This window comes from Palaemon carinicauda, chromosome 25, assembly GCF_036898095.1.
Source record: "Palaemon carinicauda isolate YSFRI2023 chromosome 25, ASM3689809v2, whole genome shotgun sequence".
NCBI classification, from domain to species: Eukaryota; Metazoa; Arthropoda; class Malacostraca; order Decapoda; family Palaemonidae; genus Palaemon; species Palaemon carinicauda.
The window spans coordinates 106,109,425-106,128,594 of NC_090749.1; the positions used below are offsets into that span (position 1 = coordinate 106,109,425).

The 19,170-nt window shown below is 37.0% G+C and overlaps 2 protein-coding genes across 2 annotated transcripts in view; both read right to left on the minus strand.

Moving 5' to 3' along the window:
• The window catches only part of LOC137618818 (uncharacterized), a 413,063-nt gene that overhangs the window by 250,631 nt on the left and 143,262 nt on the right, over window positions 1-19,170 (minus strand). The gene's annotated exons all lie outside the window — the stretch shown is intronic.
• The window catches only part of Cyfip (Cytoplasmic FMR1-interacting protein Sra-1), a 128,246-nt gene that overhangs the window by 26,382 nt on the left and 82,694 nt on the right, over window positions 1-19,170 (minus strand). The window contains 4 exon segments of the mRNA XM_068349023.1: window positions 1,419-1,493; window positions 3,692-3,865; window positions 5,382-5,455; window positions 12,955-13,023. Of these exon segments, the coding sequence (XP_068205124.1) occupies window positions 1,419-1,493; window positions 3,692-3,865; window positions 5,382-5,455; window positions 12,955-13,023 (392 nt within the window).

The window sequence follows — 19,170 nt, forward strand, 5'->3', positions numbered from 1 at the left end:
TCTTGCCTGTGGCACGACAGAGGAAAAATTGAGTTCTTGTTGACAAGAAGTACTTGAGTACCTGCTCACAGATGGCGCTGTTGTGTACACCCCCACCTGTATGGCGATCGCTGGCGTATCCCGACCTTAGATTTCTGTCGGGCAACAGAGTTGACAGCTACATGATCAGCTACATGATCATCGGGTAAGATTAATATTGAAAATTTATTGATTGGAGTTTTTGGATTTTTGATGGTATGTAGTATGGCCTCTAGTGTTGGACCAGGAGGTTAATAGAGGTTAGAGGCACAGTAGAAGGCTAGGAAAAGGGTACGATCCTTCGATATGCCTACGGCGAACCTTGCAAGGTTAGTTGATAGTACTTGAGGAATATATTGGATGGTTTTTAATATTAACTTGGAAATTTAATTCCTTATTCTAATATCATCTCATTACTCATTAGATATCAAATATAATTGTGAAGTACAAATATATACAGCCAGGTATTACTATATACACAAAACAAAAGAAGATAGAAGTACTCAAACAGAAAATAGTAAAACTAAAAATTCTTTTGCAAATTAAGATCCAAATAAAAATTATTTATTACTATACTACACACATGAAACAAAAGATGACAGAAGTACTCAAACAGAAAATAGTAAAACTAAAAATTCTTTTGCAAATTAAGATCCAAATAAAAATTATTTATTACTATACTACACACATGAAACAAAAGATGACAGAAGTACTCAAACAGAAAATAGTAAAACTAAAAATTCTTTTGCAAATTAAGATCCAAATAAAAATTATTTATTACTATACTACACACATGAAACAAAAGATGACAGAAGTACTCAAACAGAAAATAGTAAAACTAAAAATTCTTTTGCAAATTAAGATCCAAATAAAAATTATTTATTACTATACTACACACATGAAACAAAAGATGACAGAAGTACTCGAACAGAAAATGGTAAAACTAAAAATTCTTTTGAAGATTAAAATCCTTATGAAAACCTAGAGGGGCACTCAGTAGAACGCAGGCCTCTGCCACGACAGCTTATTTCTCAAACTTTTGCTCGACCTTGACCTTTGACCTTAATATTTATTAATAGGCGTGGATTTTCATATACTCAAATATGAACCTAAGTCTCTGTGTCAAACTTACGGCTGATTACATGAATTGGACATTTTGCTTGACTGTGACCTTAATCTTTGACCTTGACCTTCCAAAATTTAATCATTTCCAGCTTTTTACATAACAATTAATCCCTGCAAGTTTCATTACTCTAAGATTAAAATTGTGGCCAGGAAGCTGTTCACAAACACACAAACAGGGGGCCAAAAGGTAACCTCCTTCCAACTTCTTGGGTGGAGGTAATTACTTTATGCACACACACCTCACAAGACAGAGACAGACAGACAAAAGGTCGTACCTATTGGCAGGCGGATAGTGTATCCTCATGTGGTGCTGACTGCATTCCCCTCGAAAGCGTTTGTCCAACAAGATGCTGCGGAAAAAAAAAATATTATTCATCGTAATTTGAAAAGGGAAGTCTTGAGATCCTAAAAAGAAAGCTCTTGCCTTTTGAATGGAATGCCATTAACCCTTTAACCCCCAAAAAGGCCGTATTGGTACGTTTCACAAAACTCATCCCTTTACCCCCATGGACGTGCTGGTACGTCCTTGCAAAAACCTGCTATTTACATTTTTTTTTGCGTATTTTTGATAATTTTTTGAGAAACTTCAGGCATTTTCCAAAAGAATGAGACCAACCTGACCTCTCTATGACAAAAATTAAGGCTGTTAGAGCAATTTAAAAAAATATATATTGCAAAAAGTGGTTGAAAAAAAAACCCCTGGAGGTTAAGGGTTGGAGAGTTCCAAATAGCCTGGGGGTAAAAGGGTTAACCCTTTTACCCCCAAAGAACGTACTGCTACGTTTTACAAAACTCATCCCTTTACCCCCATGGACGTACCAGTACGTCCTTGCAAAAATTGCTATTTACATTTTTTTTTTGCATATTTTTTATAACGTTTTGAGAAACTTCAGGCATTTTCCAAGAGAATGAGACCAACCTGACCTCTCTATGACGAAAATTAAGGCTGTTAGAGCAATTTAAAAAAAATATACTGCCAAATGTGCTTGGAAAAAAAAATTCCGGGAGGTTAAAGGTTGGAAAGTTCCAAATAGCCTGGGGGTAAAAGGGTTAAAGATGTTATCTTTAATTAATATACAGAACTTAACTTATTAGGTTCCAAGGAAAGAAAAGGTAAGTTATTTATTGCAATTTGAAAAGGGAAGTCTTGAGGTGGAGATCCTACCAAAAAAAACTAGTGTCTCTTAAATGGAATGCCATTAAAGACGTTATCTTTAATCAACTTACAAACTTATCGGATTCCAAGAAACTGTTTGTAATTTGAATTTTGTTAAATTATGATCTAAGGCGGGCCCAACCTGAACCCAATACCAATGATTTCCAACTACAAAAGTAAAAATATAATTGGGTTTGATATGAAATAGATATCAGGTTAATACAATGTTGTTTTTCCTACTGTATTAACCCTTTTACCCCCAAAGGACGTACTGGTACGTTTCACAAAACTCATCCCTTTACCCCCATGGACGTACCGGTACATCCTTGCAAAAATCTGCTATTTACATTTTTTTTTTTGCATATTTTTGATAATTTTTTGAGAAACTTCAGGCATTTTCCAAGAGAATGAGACCAACCTGACCTCTCTATGACAAAAATTAAGGCTGTTAGAGCAATTTAAAAAAAATATATACTGCAAAATGTGCTTGGAAATAAAATGACCCCTCGGGGTTAAGGGTTGGAAAGTTCCAAATAGCCTGGGGGTAAAAGGGTTAAATGATATAATATTGTTTTATTGCAGTATTTATCTTTGTTATTTTCCGATAGATTTGAGTTTGTGTCTTCGAATGGTAAAAGTTGAGGACATTCTGTTCTCTCAAGCGGGAAGTTCTATATAAAGAAAAAAAATAATTATAAGTCAATTAACTTTTAAATAAGTGATTTGCAGAAATAGCTGTAAGTTTTTTTTATATCTATATTGGTAAACTCCATACCGTGCTGTCAATGGAGAGGAGACGGTTTGGGGGTTATGATCAAGATGCCTAACTTGATTATGATGGTCTTTAAGACTTCCTAACTTGAAAACCTACTCTTAGAACTCATCTCGTTCTTATGTAAGCGGACTCGCGGCACGCAATTTAACCCATTCACCGAGTCCCACTCGAACCTTAATGAAAGCGATTTTAATATCGTTTCATAAACGAAAAAGGGAAGTTTGAGCGATCCATTGTTAGAGAAGTTGTATGATTTAGTGAGAACAAACAAAATGGAACAGGTAAAAAGTGAAAGAAATATAGAAACATTGTAGCAGTGGGTTGGACAGCCATGGCAAATGACCTTTGACAGAACAGAGTACAATACTGATACGGTCATTTGAAGAACTTTCCCTAGTAAAACGTGACCTTCCAGGTGTTTGTAGCATGACATGATTCATTTGATAAACAACTGAATACAGTAATAATTTCTGTGATAAAAGCTGAAGAACTTTCCCTAGTAAAACATGACCTTCCAGGTGTTTGTAGCGTGACACGATTCCTTTGATAAACTCAATACAGTAATAATTTTTGAGATAAAAGCTAAAGTAACTTGATCATTCACGGACAATACGCACCTTCCCGCTAAGTGCTTGTAGTGCGAGAAGATCTGTTCGGACAACTTGAAGACGAACTGATCAAAACACAGGTTGACTTCAGCTTCGATCTCGTCGTACAGGAACTGCTTGCGGAACTGCGTCAGAGCGTAGTAGGCGCTGTCGTTGTACAGATCCAGCGGGTATAACACGCACCTGAAATTGACAGACGTGTGAGAGACAGATTGAGAGAGAGAGAGAGATATATTAGTTAACTATTACCTTTCATAGGTGTTAAACTTTCAACACAAGCATTCTCTTATAATGAAAATATGTATAAAAAGTACTTAAAAGAAAAATTACCATTAAGATACGTACAATACTTGTCATTAATGAAATTACGGGTAAATATTAATTACTATACTGTACATTCCCTCTAAAAAAATTAAGACACGCACTTCTATTACCAACACATGAGGACAGACAACTAACTTCTACTTGAACATTTACATAATCACATCATCCTGCCATATTTCACTTATCTCGTAATCAAATTAAATTGAGACTTTACCATCAATCAATGAACTCTCCAAAGAATTATAAGATTAGTTCAACCAAACACTTACTCATTCCCATAACCCTTAAGACAAACAAAAGGATATCAAAATATTATTTTTGTTAATATATTGTATTATAATCATCATCAATTAGTTGGTTCTGACTTTACATTGCCGATCCATGAGTATTAACCCTTTTACCCCCAAAAGAACGTACAGTACTGGTACGTTTCACAAAACTCATCCCTTTACCCCCCTGGACGTACCGGTACGTCCTTGCAAAAAAACTACTATTTACATTTTTTTTTTTGCATATTTTTGAGAAACTTCAGGCATTTTCCAAGAGAATGAGACCAACCTGACCTCTCTATGACGAAAATTAAGGCTGTTAGAGCAATTTAAAAAAAATATACTGCAAAATGTGCTTGAAAAAAAAATAACCCCTGGAGGTTAAGGGTTGGAAATTTCCAAATAGCCTGGGGGTAAAAGGGATAATATCTTGTATTATAATTATCATCAATAAGTTGGTTCCGACTTTACGTTGCCGATCCATGAGTGTTAAAAACAAAGGTCAAAACGTTACGTCGTTTTACCCCAAGGAGTATTGGTTTCTACGTCATAGAATAACAATTAAATGCTCTAACTGGACAGTATTCTACTTTACAAGAAGATTATTAATGTAGATATCTGGTTTTTATATAATGATAGCAGGTTGTAACTACTTTACGTATTCAATGAATAAGACGTAAATCAAACGTACTATACGTCAAAGACAAGACTTACGTCGGGGCTCTTGGAATCAGTTAACGACGTAAGACGGGACATTCTTTGCTGTAATAGTTGTTTTGATTTAAAATTAAAGTACGGTCAAGTTAAGGAAATTGGGATAATACAAATAAAAGTAATGATATGATTCTGGACCATATAACCAGCTGCTGGGTTCGGGGAGGACATTCAGCACCGAGGTACAACTGGGGGGACATCCCCACTCGTGAGCTACGAAGGTACTGGATAAGAGAGGTCAGACAATAAGATGGAAGACAAGAAAAGGGAACGGAGGTTATGTAGAAATCTAAGAAAGTTGGTAACACTCGAGACCCTCGGATGATAACGCCTACAGCGCACCACGTGAGGAGGACCGACTGCAAAGACAAACGGAACGTATCAATACTTACTCCATCATGGAAGCGTCCTTCGTCCGGAGAATGTGATCTGTCAGGATCCAGGGCATGGACATTTCAATTGGAAACTGGAATTCAGACAGAGAAATAATGAAATAATAATCACGGAGTGAGCATGACTAACTAAAAACAGAATCCCCCCTTCTATTTCTTCAACATTTTTTTCACCCGCAACTATCGTACAAAGCCGAGGCTATGTGGTGTCTACAGTACTGGTTCTACGAGAAGAATCGTTCGTTAACTGAACTTTCCAACAAGTGGCATTACGATAGGACGCTACGCTGGGAGTATGGACTGTCGACTGTCTTCCAAATTGGGACCCGCGGCTACTTGCGACCGCATCAAAAGCAGTCATTATGAACCTACTAATAAACTTTGTAAAACGGTAGTGTGTATTAATATAACACATTACGTAATAAGCTCAGAAATATGCTTAGTGCATAAATGCATAACTCTATGTTATGTAAAACGGTAATGTTTATCAATACAGTATAATAAATTGGGTAATAAGCTTAGAAATATGCTAGGTGCATAAATGTATGTTTGTTACATAAAACTAGAGTGTACTAATATAAAAATTACGTAATAAGCTCAGAAATACGATTAGTGCATAAATGTACGTATATCTTTATGTTACATAAAACTAGCGTGTACTAACACAAATTGGGTAATAAGCTTAGAACTATGCTTAGTGCATAAATGTGTGTATATCTTTACGTTTCATAAAACTAGTGTGTACTACTACAACAAATTAAGTGATAACCTAAGAAATAAGCTTAGTGCATAAATGTACGTATGTCTTTACGTTACATAAAACTAGCGTGTACTAATATAACAAATTGGGTAATAGGCTTAGAAATAAGCTTAGTGCATATACGTATGTATATCTTTATATTACGTAAAACGGTAGTGTATATTAATATGACAAATTGGGTAATAAGCTTAGAAATAAGCTTAGTGCATATACGTACGTATATATTTACATTACGTAAAACGGTAGTGTATATTAATATAACAAATTGGGTAATACTGTAAGCTTAGAACTATGCTTAGTGCTTAATTGTACGTATATTGTTACAATACGTAAAACTGTAGTGTATATTAATATAACAATTTGGACAATAAGCTTAGAAATATGCGTACAGTAGTGCATAAACATATTATTTACATAGCATACAGGAATCGCCCACAATGAGGTAACTAAGCGATAATGGTGCGACAGTCTATACTCCAGAAGTAGTCTATACTTAAAGTTACAAGTCACACTTCCAGTTAGAGTGGTCCTCTAGGGAGATTTCTAAGAGACGTACCCACACCCTCGCTTACATTAGAGAGTATTACAATGTTCAGCTACAAGTGTCTGCTAACCCATGCACAAGAAAGTAGCATACTTCTGAGTACAATATAGGAGTTAATAGTAATGCCTCACCAATTACGATAGGAAGGAGGAAGTCCACAAAACCAAAATAAAGGTGAAAATAAAAATGAGTCTATTGGCACTCAAAGCTCTCTAGCTCTTCTAGTCACCCTCCCTCTTCAAATATGGTACGGTACGGCAATTCGATATGAAGTTCAAAATACACCCATAGTAATAATAATAATAATAATAATGATAATAATAATAATAATAAAAGGAACTGGTCACAACAGCAGGTCTACATTCTAGCCAAATGATTGATGTGAACTTACAATAGGCAAGACGTTGCTTTGCACTGTTTATGGGTAAAGAAAAGATGGTTTAAACGTACAATATATCACACCCAAGAGTATAAGCAGAAGAAAAAATACATAGGAATATTTATTTCTCCTTTTTTTAATCAGACACTTGCTGTATATGAAAGTTTTGCTTTATCAAATAGCATATTTATTCTACTTGCAAGTATAATTGGTCTTAAAAGCCAGACAAAAATGCTAAAATGGACAAAATTTATAGTTTATTTCATTCTGTACAGTCTTTTAAAAATACCCAAATTTGAAAATGGTGTTTTTTTCATAAAATAATAAACTGTTAGGCTGTGTAAATATGTTTAGAATTAGTTACAGATAGTCAAAATTATCTGTTTGAATAACTTGCTTCTGTTAAGCACTACGTACTCTCAGCAAATACATTAGTATCCAACTCGGTACGTGAACCGCGAGAGCACTGTTTAAAGGTCATTCACATTGGTGTAAACAGTAACCATATCCTTCACATTCAGCTTTAGCCATTACAATATAAGCTCTTCTTCCTCTAGCAGCGTCGTTGTACGTCGGTGTTATGTAAGCGGTACGTACTGCAAAACACGTACTACAGTCTGTGTTTGTGTGTTTCTGTGAGATGAACGATCGCACCGAGAGAGGTGTGGACATACAATACACTGACACAAAGATGTGATGATAACATAAGCTCCGTGATACGATGAGATACGTGGAACGATTATGTACAACCATTACTGTACTAGCAGTACGTACAACCATTAATAAGAATACGCACATCCGTTAATTGAAATACGTACAACCATCAATGGAAATACGCATAACAATTAAAAGAAACACGTACAACCATCAATAGAAATACGTACAGCCATTAAGATAAACTACAACCATCAATAAAAGTACGTACAACCATTAATAGAAATACGTACATCCATTAATAGAAATACGTACATCCATTAATAGAAATACTGTACGTATAACCATTAGCAGAAATACGTACATCTATTGATAGAAATACATACAACCGTCAACAGAAATATGTACAATATTAATAGAAACACGTACAACCATCAATAGAAAAGCTTACAGCTATTGATAGAAGTAACATAAGATAATCTAAGCTTATGTGCCAATAGTGTGATTGCTGACATCAATATCATAAATTATAAAAACTATAATTCTGTGCAAAAACATGTAAATGTACTTGGAAATGTAATGAACTCAACAAAATATACACCAACGTGACAAGAAGAGGGCCAAGCGTGCTGCATATCGGGTTTAATACATGATAAATGCATATGAGCCATAGCACGCATACACGAACTTAAAGTTACGAGAAATCAAATCATGATAAGAACCTGCAATAAATGAGTTTCAAAGTAAAATGATTATCAGATGTACGGTGAGTGATACTCGGGAGTTACAAGCAGTTTGTCGCACAATAGAGAGAGAGAGAGAGAGTTCATTCTCGTTTTGTCAGTCGCAACAAACAAGACAAAAACAGCCAGAACCTGGCCGACGAAGGCACGTAAAACAGGGAGTTAATCCCGTCGTCCTTTTAGAGAAACGTAGTTAGTTGTAAACGAGCAAAACCTCCAAAATACTATTGTTAATAGTTTACAAACATGATATCCTCTAACCCAAAGTAACGTGTAAATAGCACTCATGCGTTACATCGAAAGTTAATTAGAGAGGAACGTCAAAAAGAACCAGATAAGCCTGAAGTTAGTACAGAATCTTACGGAGATATATTGCACTACAAAAAGCTCTGAAGTAGGAGTCTATGTCCCAAACCTGACTGTACAGAGGCTATGTTAAGTAGAGAGACTACTGAATGTTAAATATAATAATGTATAAGTAATATTTGAACTGAAAACTCACGAATTACCCTTACATATTACGACAGGTCGAAACAATGGTTAAGTTACAAACATGACGATGGACGGACTGATAAGTTAAGAGACACTCGGTCTGTATCCCGTGTGAATTACTTTACAAAATTTGTGAATGATTTCAGAAGTTGGAATAAAAAAAAAAGAGGAGGAACAATAGGAATGTATAAGATAATAATTCAAAATCAAAGTCTAGAAGTTATAATAATGTTTGATCATCCCTGAGTATGTTTAAATTCTGCTGTGGCCTCTACCTCGTTAAATCTTCCCGGAAAGATAGTCTGGTGGTGCCGAATTCCCTTACCTAAACACAAGCCCAAATGGAAACGAGCGGGGATTACCATAACTAAACCATCCTCTCGAGAGATAGATGGGTATTGTATAAGATACAGGAAAGGAAAAATATCAAACAGTTACGAGGTAGAAGGAAAAGTAAAATATTGAACAGTTATGATAGAAGGAAAAAAAAGAAAAAGATGTCAAATACACAAAATAAAAAAATTGATTCGAGGCCACCACTGAGGACCAATTTTAAGGGTAAAGTGAAACCAGGTGGTATGATGGGGGTCACACGTTGCTAGTAACCCCACAAGAGAGTGCTAGACAACTTAATCCTGCAATACAAGTTGAACATATGTACTGCCAGAATTCACACCAACTAAGAAAAGAAGAAGTGATCAAATAGACAATGTGAACCCAAAATGAACAGAGTTCATTTACGTTCATTGATTGAAAGCGTACTAATGCTATCTGTACGTCTAATGAGTGTTAACCTTGCGGCCTCTGCCAAGCAGTAACGATTTGCAAATACCTCGTAGTAGACTTTAAGCGAAAGGGAATTAACTTCTTGGTGCGTTCAGGACGTTAATGTGAACCTCTCGTGAGATGCTATGAGTATCGAAGTATATATTAAACATGATTATTGATGATAAACAAGAGGAGGTAAACATACTTCCCGATCAACATATGAAATACAGAGATTCGTGAGTAATATTTTACACCTCTAGTATCAATTTGAGAGAGATTGTTCCGTTGGCCGACGTATCGTCGGTTACGCAAAAAATATGGAGATTGATCTTGGTGAATAAGTTTTCTTGCATAACTGTAAAATGAGTGATATTATCTCGAGGACAGATTTATTGATAAGAGAATTTTACAATAGAGTATATACAGTTGAGTGAGAGTACGTACATACGTACAAATGGCCTTTTTTTCAGATTACATATCATAAAATTCCATTACTACTATACAATTTGAAATTTACTTGAAAATATATATTGTCCGAGCTGTACGACTAACATTTAATTGAAAATATATATTGCTTGAACGGCAGACTATCCACGACGTACAGTACGCAACTTTCCTCAGTTCAGACATGACCGGAATAAATATTCTGCCTCGAGAAATAATTCAATAATTGGTCGTAGTACATTATTGCCATGCAAGCAATAAATATAAATCGTACACTGCACAAAATAAAAGACACAAGAGAACAAATAAAAATTGCTTTCATGCTGGTCCTAAGCGTTGAAGTTTGCAAGACCTCTTGGCAGTCTGGTGCAAGCAGAGACGGAACAGAACACAGACCGGAAGCTAATAAGACGAGCAGTTATTGTTGGCCGTTTGATATTTCTACTTCCGTCACAGAAATTTTCGACGGTAAAAGTAAAAATAATATCCGATGCCCTCAGGCCAGGATTACTCTGTATGTTCAAAATTGTACGCCTTGCCATCCGAACATACCTGGCCGACGTTCCATTTCTAGACGCATTTCGTGGATCTACAAATCCACCTGTTTTAAAACCGATCATTTAAATACGGAAATGCAATTTAACAATAATGAAAAACTCTAAACACCGGAAAACATACTCAGCGTCGAGAACGATACCAAATCTGATTTTGAAAAAACGATCGTTATCCTCTACTCTATTTAGCAACCTGCATTAGCGAGAGCAATTGCCATGCCAAACGTACTAACAATTAGCTAGATTCTGCTATGCTCTCCGAGACTCAGGCCAAAGGAAAATCTAAATCTACCGCTATGTCTAACGCAGCCTCCAAACTCTCTCGAAAATGCCAAGATGTACTAAACACTACACCTAGGATCTAACGATTTCAAAGTCTATTAATCTATACTAACATATTAAAATCAATCTTCATATATTTCAAAATTACCTAAGGAAAAAAAATAATGTATAATGCCAGTTGATTGTCTAATGTTTTTCAAGATAAAATTCAACAAATACTTTACTCACAATTATTTTTTCCGTGACAAAATTTTTTTACTTGGGAACAACAGTGAAGATCACATCAACATTAATTCATGACCAAATTTTAAACAATTACTGGAAGAAATCTTATAATAATTTATTCATTTCCAAATATTCTTGGGAGAAAAACAAAGGTCTGAGCGTAGTACAGTACAGTAATGTAATCTAATGTACCTTATAAACTTCTACGAAGACAATAGTAATTATTTATCTACATCACTAAGGTCTACAACATAATTCTGAATACTGTAACTCGAATCTCACCGACATCTACCACCTTCAGTAGTCTGTAATTCAGGGAACAAATATAATTAATAATCTACAGCTCCTTCTCAAACTAAGTACAGCACCGCACATCGTACTTTGTGCTGGGTCAGCGGAGTTGCTAAATCGTGTTTTTTATGACCCTCGCGACACTATTCCCAAGAGGGTCGCCTACTTAATTCTTCGGATGCCGTTTCTAATCAACCTAAGGAGAAGAGCGTTCAGTAGTCAACTGGCACTCTACATGGGTGCATATATTAAAGTAAAGCAAAAGTCAGACATTGTTACAATGTTACCACACCTCTTCAACAGTCCATAGTAAAAAAAAAAAAAAAAAATTGTAAAGAATTTATGATTTTCAGCCAAATTGTTAGACTCTCCGTCCCTTTGCGCTATGGTTGTATGTCACGAAAAGCTGCTTGCGAAGTAACATTAGTGTATTTTCTATAGTCCATTTCTTTTAGGGAGGCAGATTTGCACCGACTCGCAGCGGTGCCCTTTTAGCTCGGAAAAGTTTCCTGGTCGCTGATTGGTTAGAATTATCATGTCCAACCAATCAGCGACCAGGAAACTTTTCCGAGCTAAAAGGGCACCGCTACGAGTCGGTGCAAATATGCCTCCCTAAAAGAAATGGACTGTAGTACTCCTAAGACTTGATAATATTATGATATTCTCGAACAACATTCTCTTCTAAGGCCTTTTTCATATTACAATAATGTTCTATAAAGAAGTGAGTTCGAATGCAATCCAAGTTTAATATTGAAGAAAAGCAATGTTTACCTTTTAGCCTTCATCACCACTGGACGATGTTTCCAGTATTATTAATCCGTCACTTTACCGTCAGGGACGGGGTTTAAAAACCTGGCTGAAAATACCCTTCACAATATGAGTCTCACAAACCGAAAGATGAAACCAAAACCAAGAAACAAAAAAAAATTAAATAAATAAATAAATGTGAAATTAACAAATATTAATTTAGGTGCACTTCACAGAAATGGGGGGAATTGAACACTTGCAGGCATAAATATATCTCTATGTATATATATCTCTCAAGCAATAAATAATACCTTCCTAATGAACACAAATGGTAGCAAATAAAACATAACGGGAACTACGGACTACTACCCCGTGTCTCCGCGCGAGCAATCGCCGAAGACGAGGGTGCGCCGATCGGAGTAAACGGGACGACGTTTCATTCACAAAAGTTTAGGATGAGTCTAAAAGGTCCCAACTGATGCCTAGATGAAAAAAAAAAAATAATCAGCAAGTCTCCCTATGTACAGCCAAAAGGAAATTTTAAAAAAAGTAAAGGATGCAGTTACGTAGGCAGGCACAACAAGAAGCAACGGATGCAGGCACAACAACAACAGTAAACAACAACAACAACTGAAAAAAAAAAATGATAATACGGGGGCCAAGGCAGACTTAACGGGAAAGGCGATATACCTGAATACGCTTGTCCATAACCACCAGGTCTTTGCATTCCTCATTGTGTTGGTGATCCACTGTGCACTTCTACGGAAGAGGAGGAGGCAGGAGGTGCACCAAGAAGGGGAAGAAGAAGAAGATAATAAGGAGGAAGTTGGCAGAGAGGGACGGACACGCACACGCACACACACACACGCAAACGCACGCACACACAGAGAGAGAGAGGAGGACGTGACAAAAGACATGTTTTGAAATCTTCTTCATGAGGAGATGGGGGGGAAATATAGATCACATGGCTTGATGCACACACCAGGGGAGGAAAAGCAACGAGACCTATAAAATTACAGTCTATAAAACACATAACACAGCTTCAAAATATAGTATAGAACACTGCATTTACTTTGAGAAGTGAAAATAATAAGTAGAATTCTCTCTATTAAAAAAACAGTACTGCTGAAAGCCACTTTGAAACTTAACTTAAAAAGATAAAAGACAAAACAAAATGTGAATATAGACTATACGTCTAAATTCACACGTAAGCTTTGACCGTGGCAAATCTAAATCATACAAAATACAACACTCCCTTCGTGTGCGCGAGGCCTAACATTCTACAGTTCAAGTGAGGATGAGAGACTGTGAAACACAACAATGATATGAGAGCTTGATCAGGTATACAGGTAAGCACGAGGGCCCCCACAAACACAGGGCAGTTTTCAGCGGACGGCGGATGCCACTGTGATGAGAAATATGGCACTCGTTTCTATGAATTCCCACAAATTGGCACGTGTTTGGGCATCATCAGAAACACGTGCTGCCAATTTCTTGCCACAGAACAGAGGAAGTCCCCCGAAAACCGGCCCATGTGCAGGGGGCCCAAGACACTCTTATGCCACTTCAGCATGGGGATTGAGCTGCTAACACTTACGCAATATTGGCAATGGGGAAAGGGGGGAAAACAACAAACAGGGAGAACAAGGAGTCTCAACTGGGCAAAGAGGGGTTTAGGTGCTCAAAATTGCAAGGTTGAGTGGGTCTTTTGAGGGGTGAGAAAAAGACTTTCTAGATTTCTTTCTCTCTATTCAATAGAAGACGCCAGAGATCAATGAAACAGAGCAGAATTTGATAACAATGACCTGAAATCTCAATGACCTGAATTCTCTGGAGGTCGAGAGGGTCTTTTGGGGGTCGAGAAAAAGTTCCTCTCGAGATCTTACGAAACGGAGTAGATTTCGTTGCACAATTCAATAACAGTAGCCTGAAATCTCTGGAATGTGAAATTTATGAGCTGTACAATAAATGCCAAAAGGATTTTATACAGCCAAAGTGGTTGTATCATACGGCACAAAAAAAAGAAACATTACGGACACTATGAATCTCTGACATCTACTACTGGAACAAAAAACAATACTACTTTTGAGCAACTACACCCTGCAATGGCTGGGTAATTGGGGGGAGGGGGGAAAGGCACGGACACATCGCTGTGCTTGGACAATTCGTAAAAGGAAATCTTCAACAGAAATGGAAAATTAAAAAAGTACATTACTTGGAAATGACTAAAATTACTAACATTGTATTCTGAGCAAACATAAGTTCCATGTCACACACAACCCAAAAAGATGATTTTGCCTAATTTGGTGACATATGCACCGCACACATTTTAAAAGGTTCTCAAAATATATGATAGAGGAAAATTAATTAATAAAATGCATTTTTTTTTTAAATAAAGATATTCAAGTATCACCTGGAAAACATTTATTTATATATATATAAAAACAATTATTTAAAAGGTTATATTTCATGAATAGTTTCTCAACAGGGAACAAAATTAGAGCATTCAAATGTACCTGGAAGATCTTTGACTCCATATGAATACTTACGTACTTCGAATAATAATAACTCAAAACAATTAAACCCTATCAAAAGGCGACCCGATGTAAGTACTGCTTAGCCTACAAAAGACTTACTTCAAATGATGATAATAAACTCAAAACAATTAAGCCCATTCGGAAGGCTACTCAATGCAAGTACAGTACTGCTTATCCCACGACAGGACCCGTCCCTCGAAATAATCGTGCTTTTCCGAAAAACCAAAAGTAACATAAAACACGACTCCTGGTGAATATTCCCGTTCCAACGACAGCATTTCTAACGGACGCAACGCCGGAGTGTGCATGTTCTGGCCTTCCTCCCTCCATTACGTTGTCTCTCAAGGCTTTTCCGTCCCCATCTATATAGTCCAGCAAGATTTCAATCCTTCAATTGTGGCTGACAGGTACCTTAATATCTTTCCGTTCATAACAATGCTTTAAGATTCGTATTCTTCAGACATTTCATTGAAACTTGAGCTGTGTCCGTGCAAGGAGCGACTCCGCAGCTGCCGATTATTGATCGTCTGTAGATGGATGAAAAGGCCGCGCCTCCAGAGAGGGGGGAACATACTAGAATCTGAACCAGCTCTTCTATGAGAAGGATACTCCAAAATCAAACCACTGTTCTCTAGTCTTGGGTAGGGCCATAGCCTCTGTACTATGGCCTTTCATTGTCTTGGATTAGAGTTCTCTTGCTTGAGACTACACTTGAAAAGGCTGCGCCTCCAGAGAGGGGGGAACATACTAGAATCTCAACCAGCTCTTCTATGAGGAGAATACTCCAAAATCAAACCACTGTTCTCTAGTCTTGGGTAGTGCCATAGGTTCTGTATTATGGTCTTCCACTGTCTTGGATTAGAGTTCTCTTGCTTGAGGCTACACTTGAGCACACTGTTCTATCTTATTTCTCTATCTCTTCTCTTTTTTAAGCTTTTATAGTTTATATATGAAAGATCTAATTTAATATTGTTATTGTTCTGAAAATATTTTACTTTTAATGGTTTATTACTTCTCACGTAGTTTCCTTGTTTCCTTTTCTCACTGGGCTATTTTCCCCTGCTGGAGCCCTTGGCCTTATAGCATCTTGCTTTTCCAACTAGAGTTGTAGCTTAGCTTTTAATAATAATGTAGTGTATTTTGATGACTGGAAATTTAATTTATTTCCCATTTCAAACCATGAAGTACCTTGATAGGTTTTAGGGCAAGCCATTTTCCCAGGGCTTCATTATTTAGCAATTATCATAAATTTTCTTTTTTTTTAAACTCTCATTGAGAAATAAGTGGTTGCAATGTGTGAGCAGCCAAATGCTAGTAATTAATAGAAATAAGGCATTTTGCTAGCGGTATTAACTATTAACTACTGAACTTGGTTTAATTTTAACAGCCATATACAAGAGTTCAATGGGGCGGGTAACAGAATGATTATGGAAAAAAAGAGGTACTGTAACTTCCTTCTGTTTATTATGACCTCCACTCAAGGTAAAACCTTTAAAACTAGAGGGGCACTCAGTAGAGCGCAGACCTCCGTTGCGGTAGCTTATTTCTCGACCTTAACATCTATTAATTGCCGTGGATTTTCATACGCTTAAATATGAACCAAGTTTGAGGTCTCTGTGACAACGATGTTCAAACTTACAGCCGATTACGTGAACTGGACATTTTGCTTGACCATGACCTTTGACCTTCCAAAATTCAATCATTCCCTGCTTTTTACATACAGTTAATCCCTGCAAGTTTCATGACACTACGCTTAAAATTATGGCCAGGAAGCTGTTCACAAACGCACAAACAGGAGCGAAAACATAACCTCCTTCCAACTTCATTGGCGGAGGTAATTATAAATGAAACAGATTGGACCTGAGGATACTCAAGTGAAGATGCTGCAAACCTAAGACGAACATATTTCAATAGGTTTATAAGTCACTGGGACATTAAGATAATTTAACCTGTATCCTACTTCAACAACAACGATAGCAGAATAAGACAGAATATTGGACCTGCGCTTGGACCAAGCAGGCTATTCAGAACCGAGGTGTAATTGAGGGGAAAGCCTTGCAATTGCACTGCGAAGCAAATGTTAAAACACTTCGGACACCAAGATAGAAGAAAGTTGGAATGAGATAAACAATTTAAAAGTAACAGATGAGGCTAGGGGCATTAAAATAGTTCTTCCGACATTTGTCCTGGTGAGATTAAGATGAGGAAGAAAATAATAAAAAAGGGAATAAACCTTCAGTTGAAGCATGGATGGTCAGACACGGGAAGGTCATGTACATCAAGAGAATATGCCAGTTAGACTGTACAGCGTTGTCTGAAGACTACAGAGGTAAAAGGGCCGTATCTGACAGGAGACAAACGAGATGCGATCCAAGAGCGGGTTGGTAAAGTCCAGCAAACGTCTCTCTCCGACTTCCAACACTCCGCTGTTTTCCACAGCGTCGGCTTCACTGACGAGATGATCGGTCCACCTTAGGAACGGCCTTTACATCGCAGATCAGACCACTCGGAAGAAAGCTTCTACCACAATTCTGAAGTTACACAGGTACTTCCAATCTCAAGAAAAAAGTCCTAAATGAGAGAACACCATGGCTCATTTCTACACAGTCTTTTAAACAACAGTACAGCTACTTGTATTGACTGTACAGTATTTTGGTCCACTTTAAGTTATCGAGATTCAGTTTATTTCAGTAACTTCATCTATAATGTATAAGGGTATCATGGCCAGCAGTGTACCTCTGCCAAACGATTTTCGAACACCGAAGAAAGCAAGACGCATTGGCGATAGAAAACTTCTCGAGCAAAAATAAGCTACCACTAACTCCCATATATTCAAAATTCTTATATAGTTTTTGTAGTGTTTCTTCTGTAGTTTCTACAGTGCCAAATGCAACTTACAGTAAGATAAGAGGAATTTATTATGTGTATTAAAGACCTTACGCAGCTTGCACGACCCACTAGTAAGACCTACAGTCCAATAAGTAAGGTGTACTGATTCTGCTTGCATTGAAGGGCATAGCCTGGTGTGCTAAAAACCGCTCTCAATTATTGATCTATTCTAACCTTGATAAACATACCACCTAATATTTAACTACTTAATGCCTAAAGAAAACAAGATTAAAAAGAAGAAAATGGAGTTTCTAATGCCGTTAATCTGTGCCATCAGATGCAAGCAACTGGCTACTCTAGTTCAACTGATGTTTTAAGACACGTGGAGATCTGGAGTTAATTTGTCCTCTTTGTAACCTAAATCAATAGTCTTCTTTAATTTGGAATATTAGAAAAACTGTTATGAATCACTCAATAAAGGAAGGCTTCAAAGAGAAACAGCCCCGTCATTATTGGCTCCTTTTGAAATTGGTCGTAGTATCTGGACAGTAAATAAAAACCTTAATGAAGGGTGGTTTATATCCTGAACCTCTCTGTTACATTGCCATCACTTTTGGCAAGTCCTCAATTACCACATCTACGTCTAAATCGCCACGTCCCTTCAGAGCTGCCTTGTATACAAAGATGCATTACCAAAAATCCCAGAAGGGTGTAGTTACTCCTTTCAAGAATCTCTTCCATTGCTTTAATAACATATGTACTAAAACTTCTCAATGTCCAATCATAATTCGTATTCTTGTGTTGTTTAAGGCTAAGTCCACTTGAAGCAAGAGGTGGAACTACTGAATTACCCGCAACTCAAATGGTGATGCTAACGAAGTATCAGCAACTCAAATGTGGGTGCCACTAAACTACCAGCAACTCAAGTTGTGGTGCCACTGATGTACCAGTGGAATATATAAGGGTTTGTGTCTAAGAAAACTTTAATGGTTTGTGTATGAAACATATTTGATGTTACTATATCCCTCAAGCCTCTCATTAAAAAAATGTTTTAATCTGTTATTATTCCTCTCCAGGTATTGATAACTATATAATCAAGGTATTGACAGCAGCCCCCTACACTCAGTAGGGAGTGTAAGGGAAGATTATCTAGCTCACTACTGTAGGTATATAGAAAAGAGTGAGCACATCCGTCCCTGGAATCCAGTGTATCGCATAACAATTATGAATGTAGAATATTTCCTGTTACCAGTCTGTACTAGTCTGTGATGCTGTTCTATATTCATATAACTTTCCTGGAACTAGAAGTAAGCTACTGTGTTGCTATTTGAGAGTGTGTCATAAACATTAATAGTTAACAGGAGCTATTGAAATGGCATATCTGGTCAGAGGCCCAAGGAGTGAATTCATGTTAGGCGGGGAATGACTGTGTTCGAGTATTGTTATAGTGGGCCCGCAGAGACCTGTAAGACATAGTATGCGGCTGTACTGATCAGAAATTAGGACTGTTTAAGTGACTTTGCATCCCAATGGTGGACGG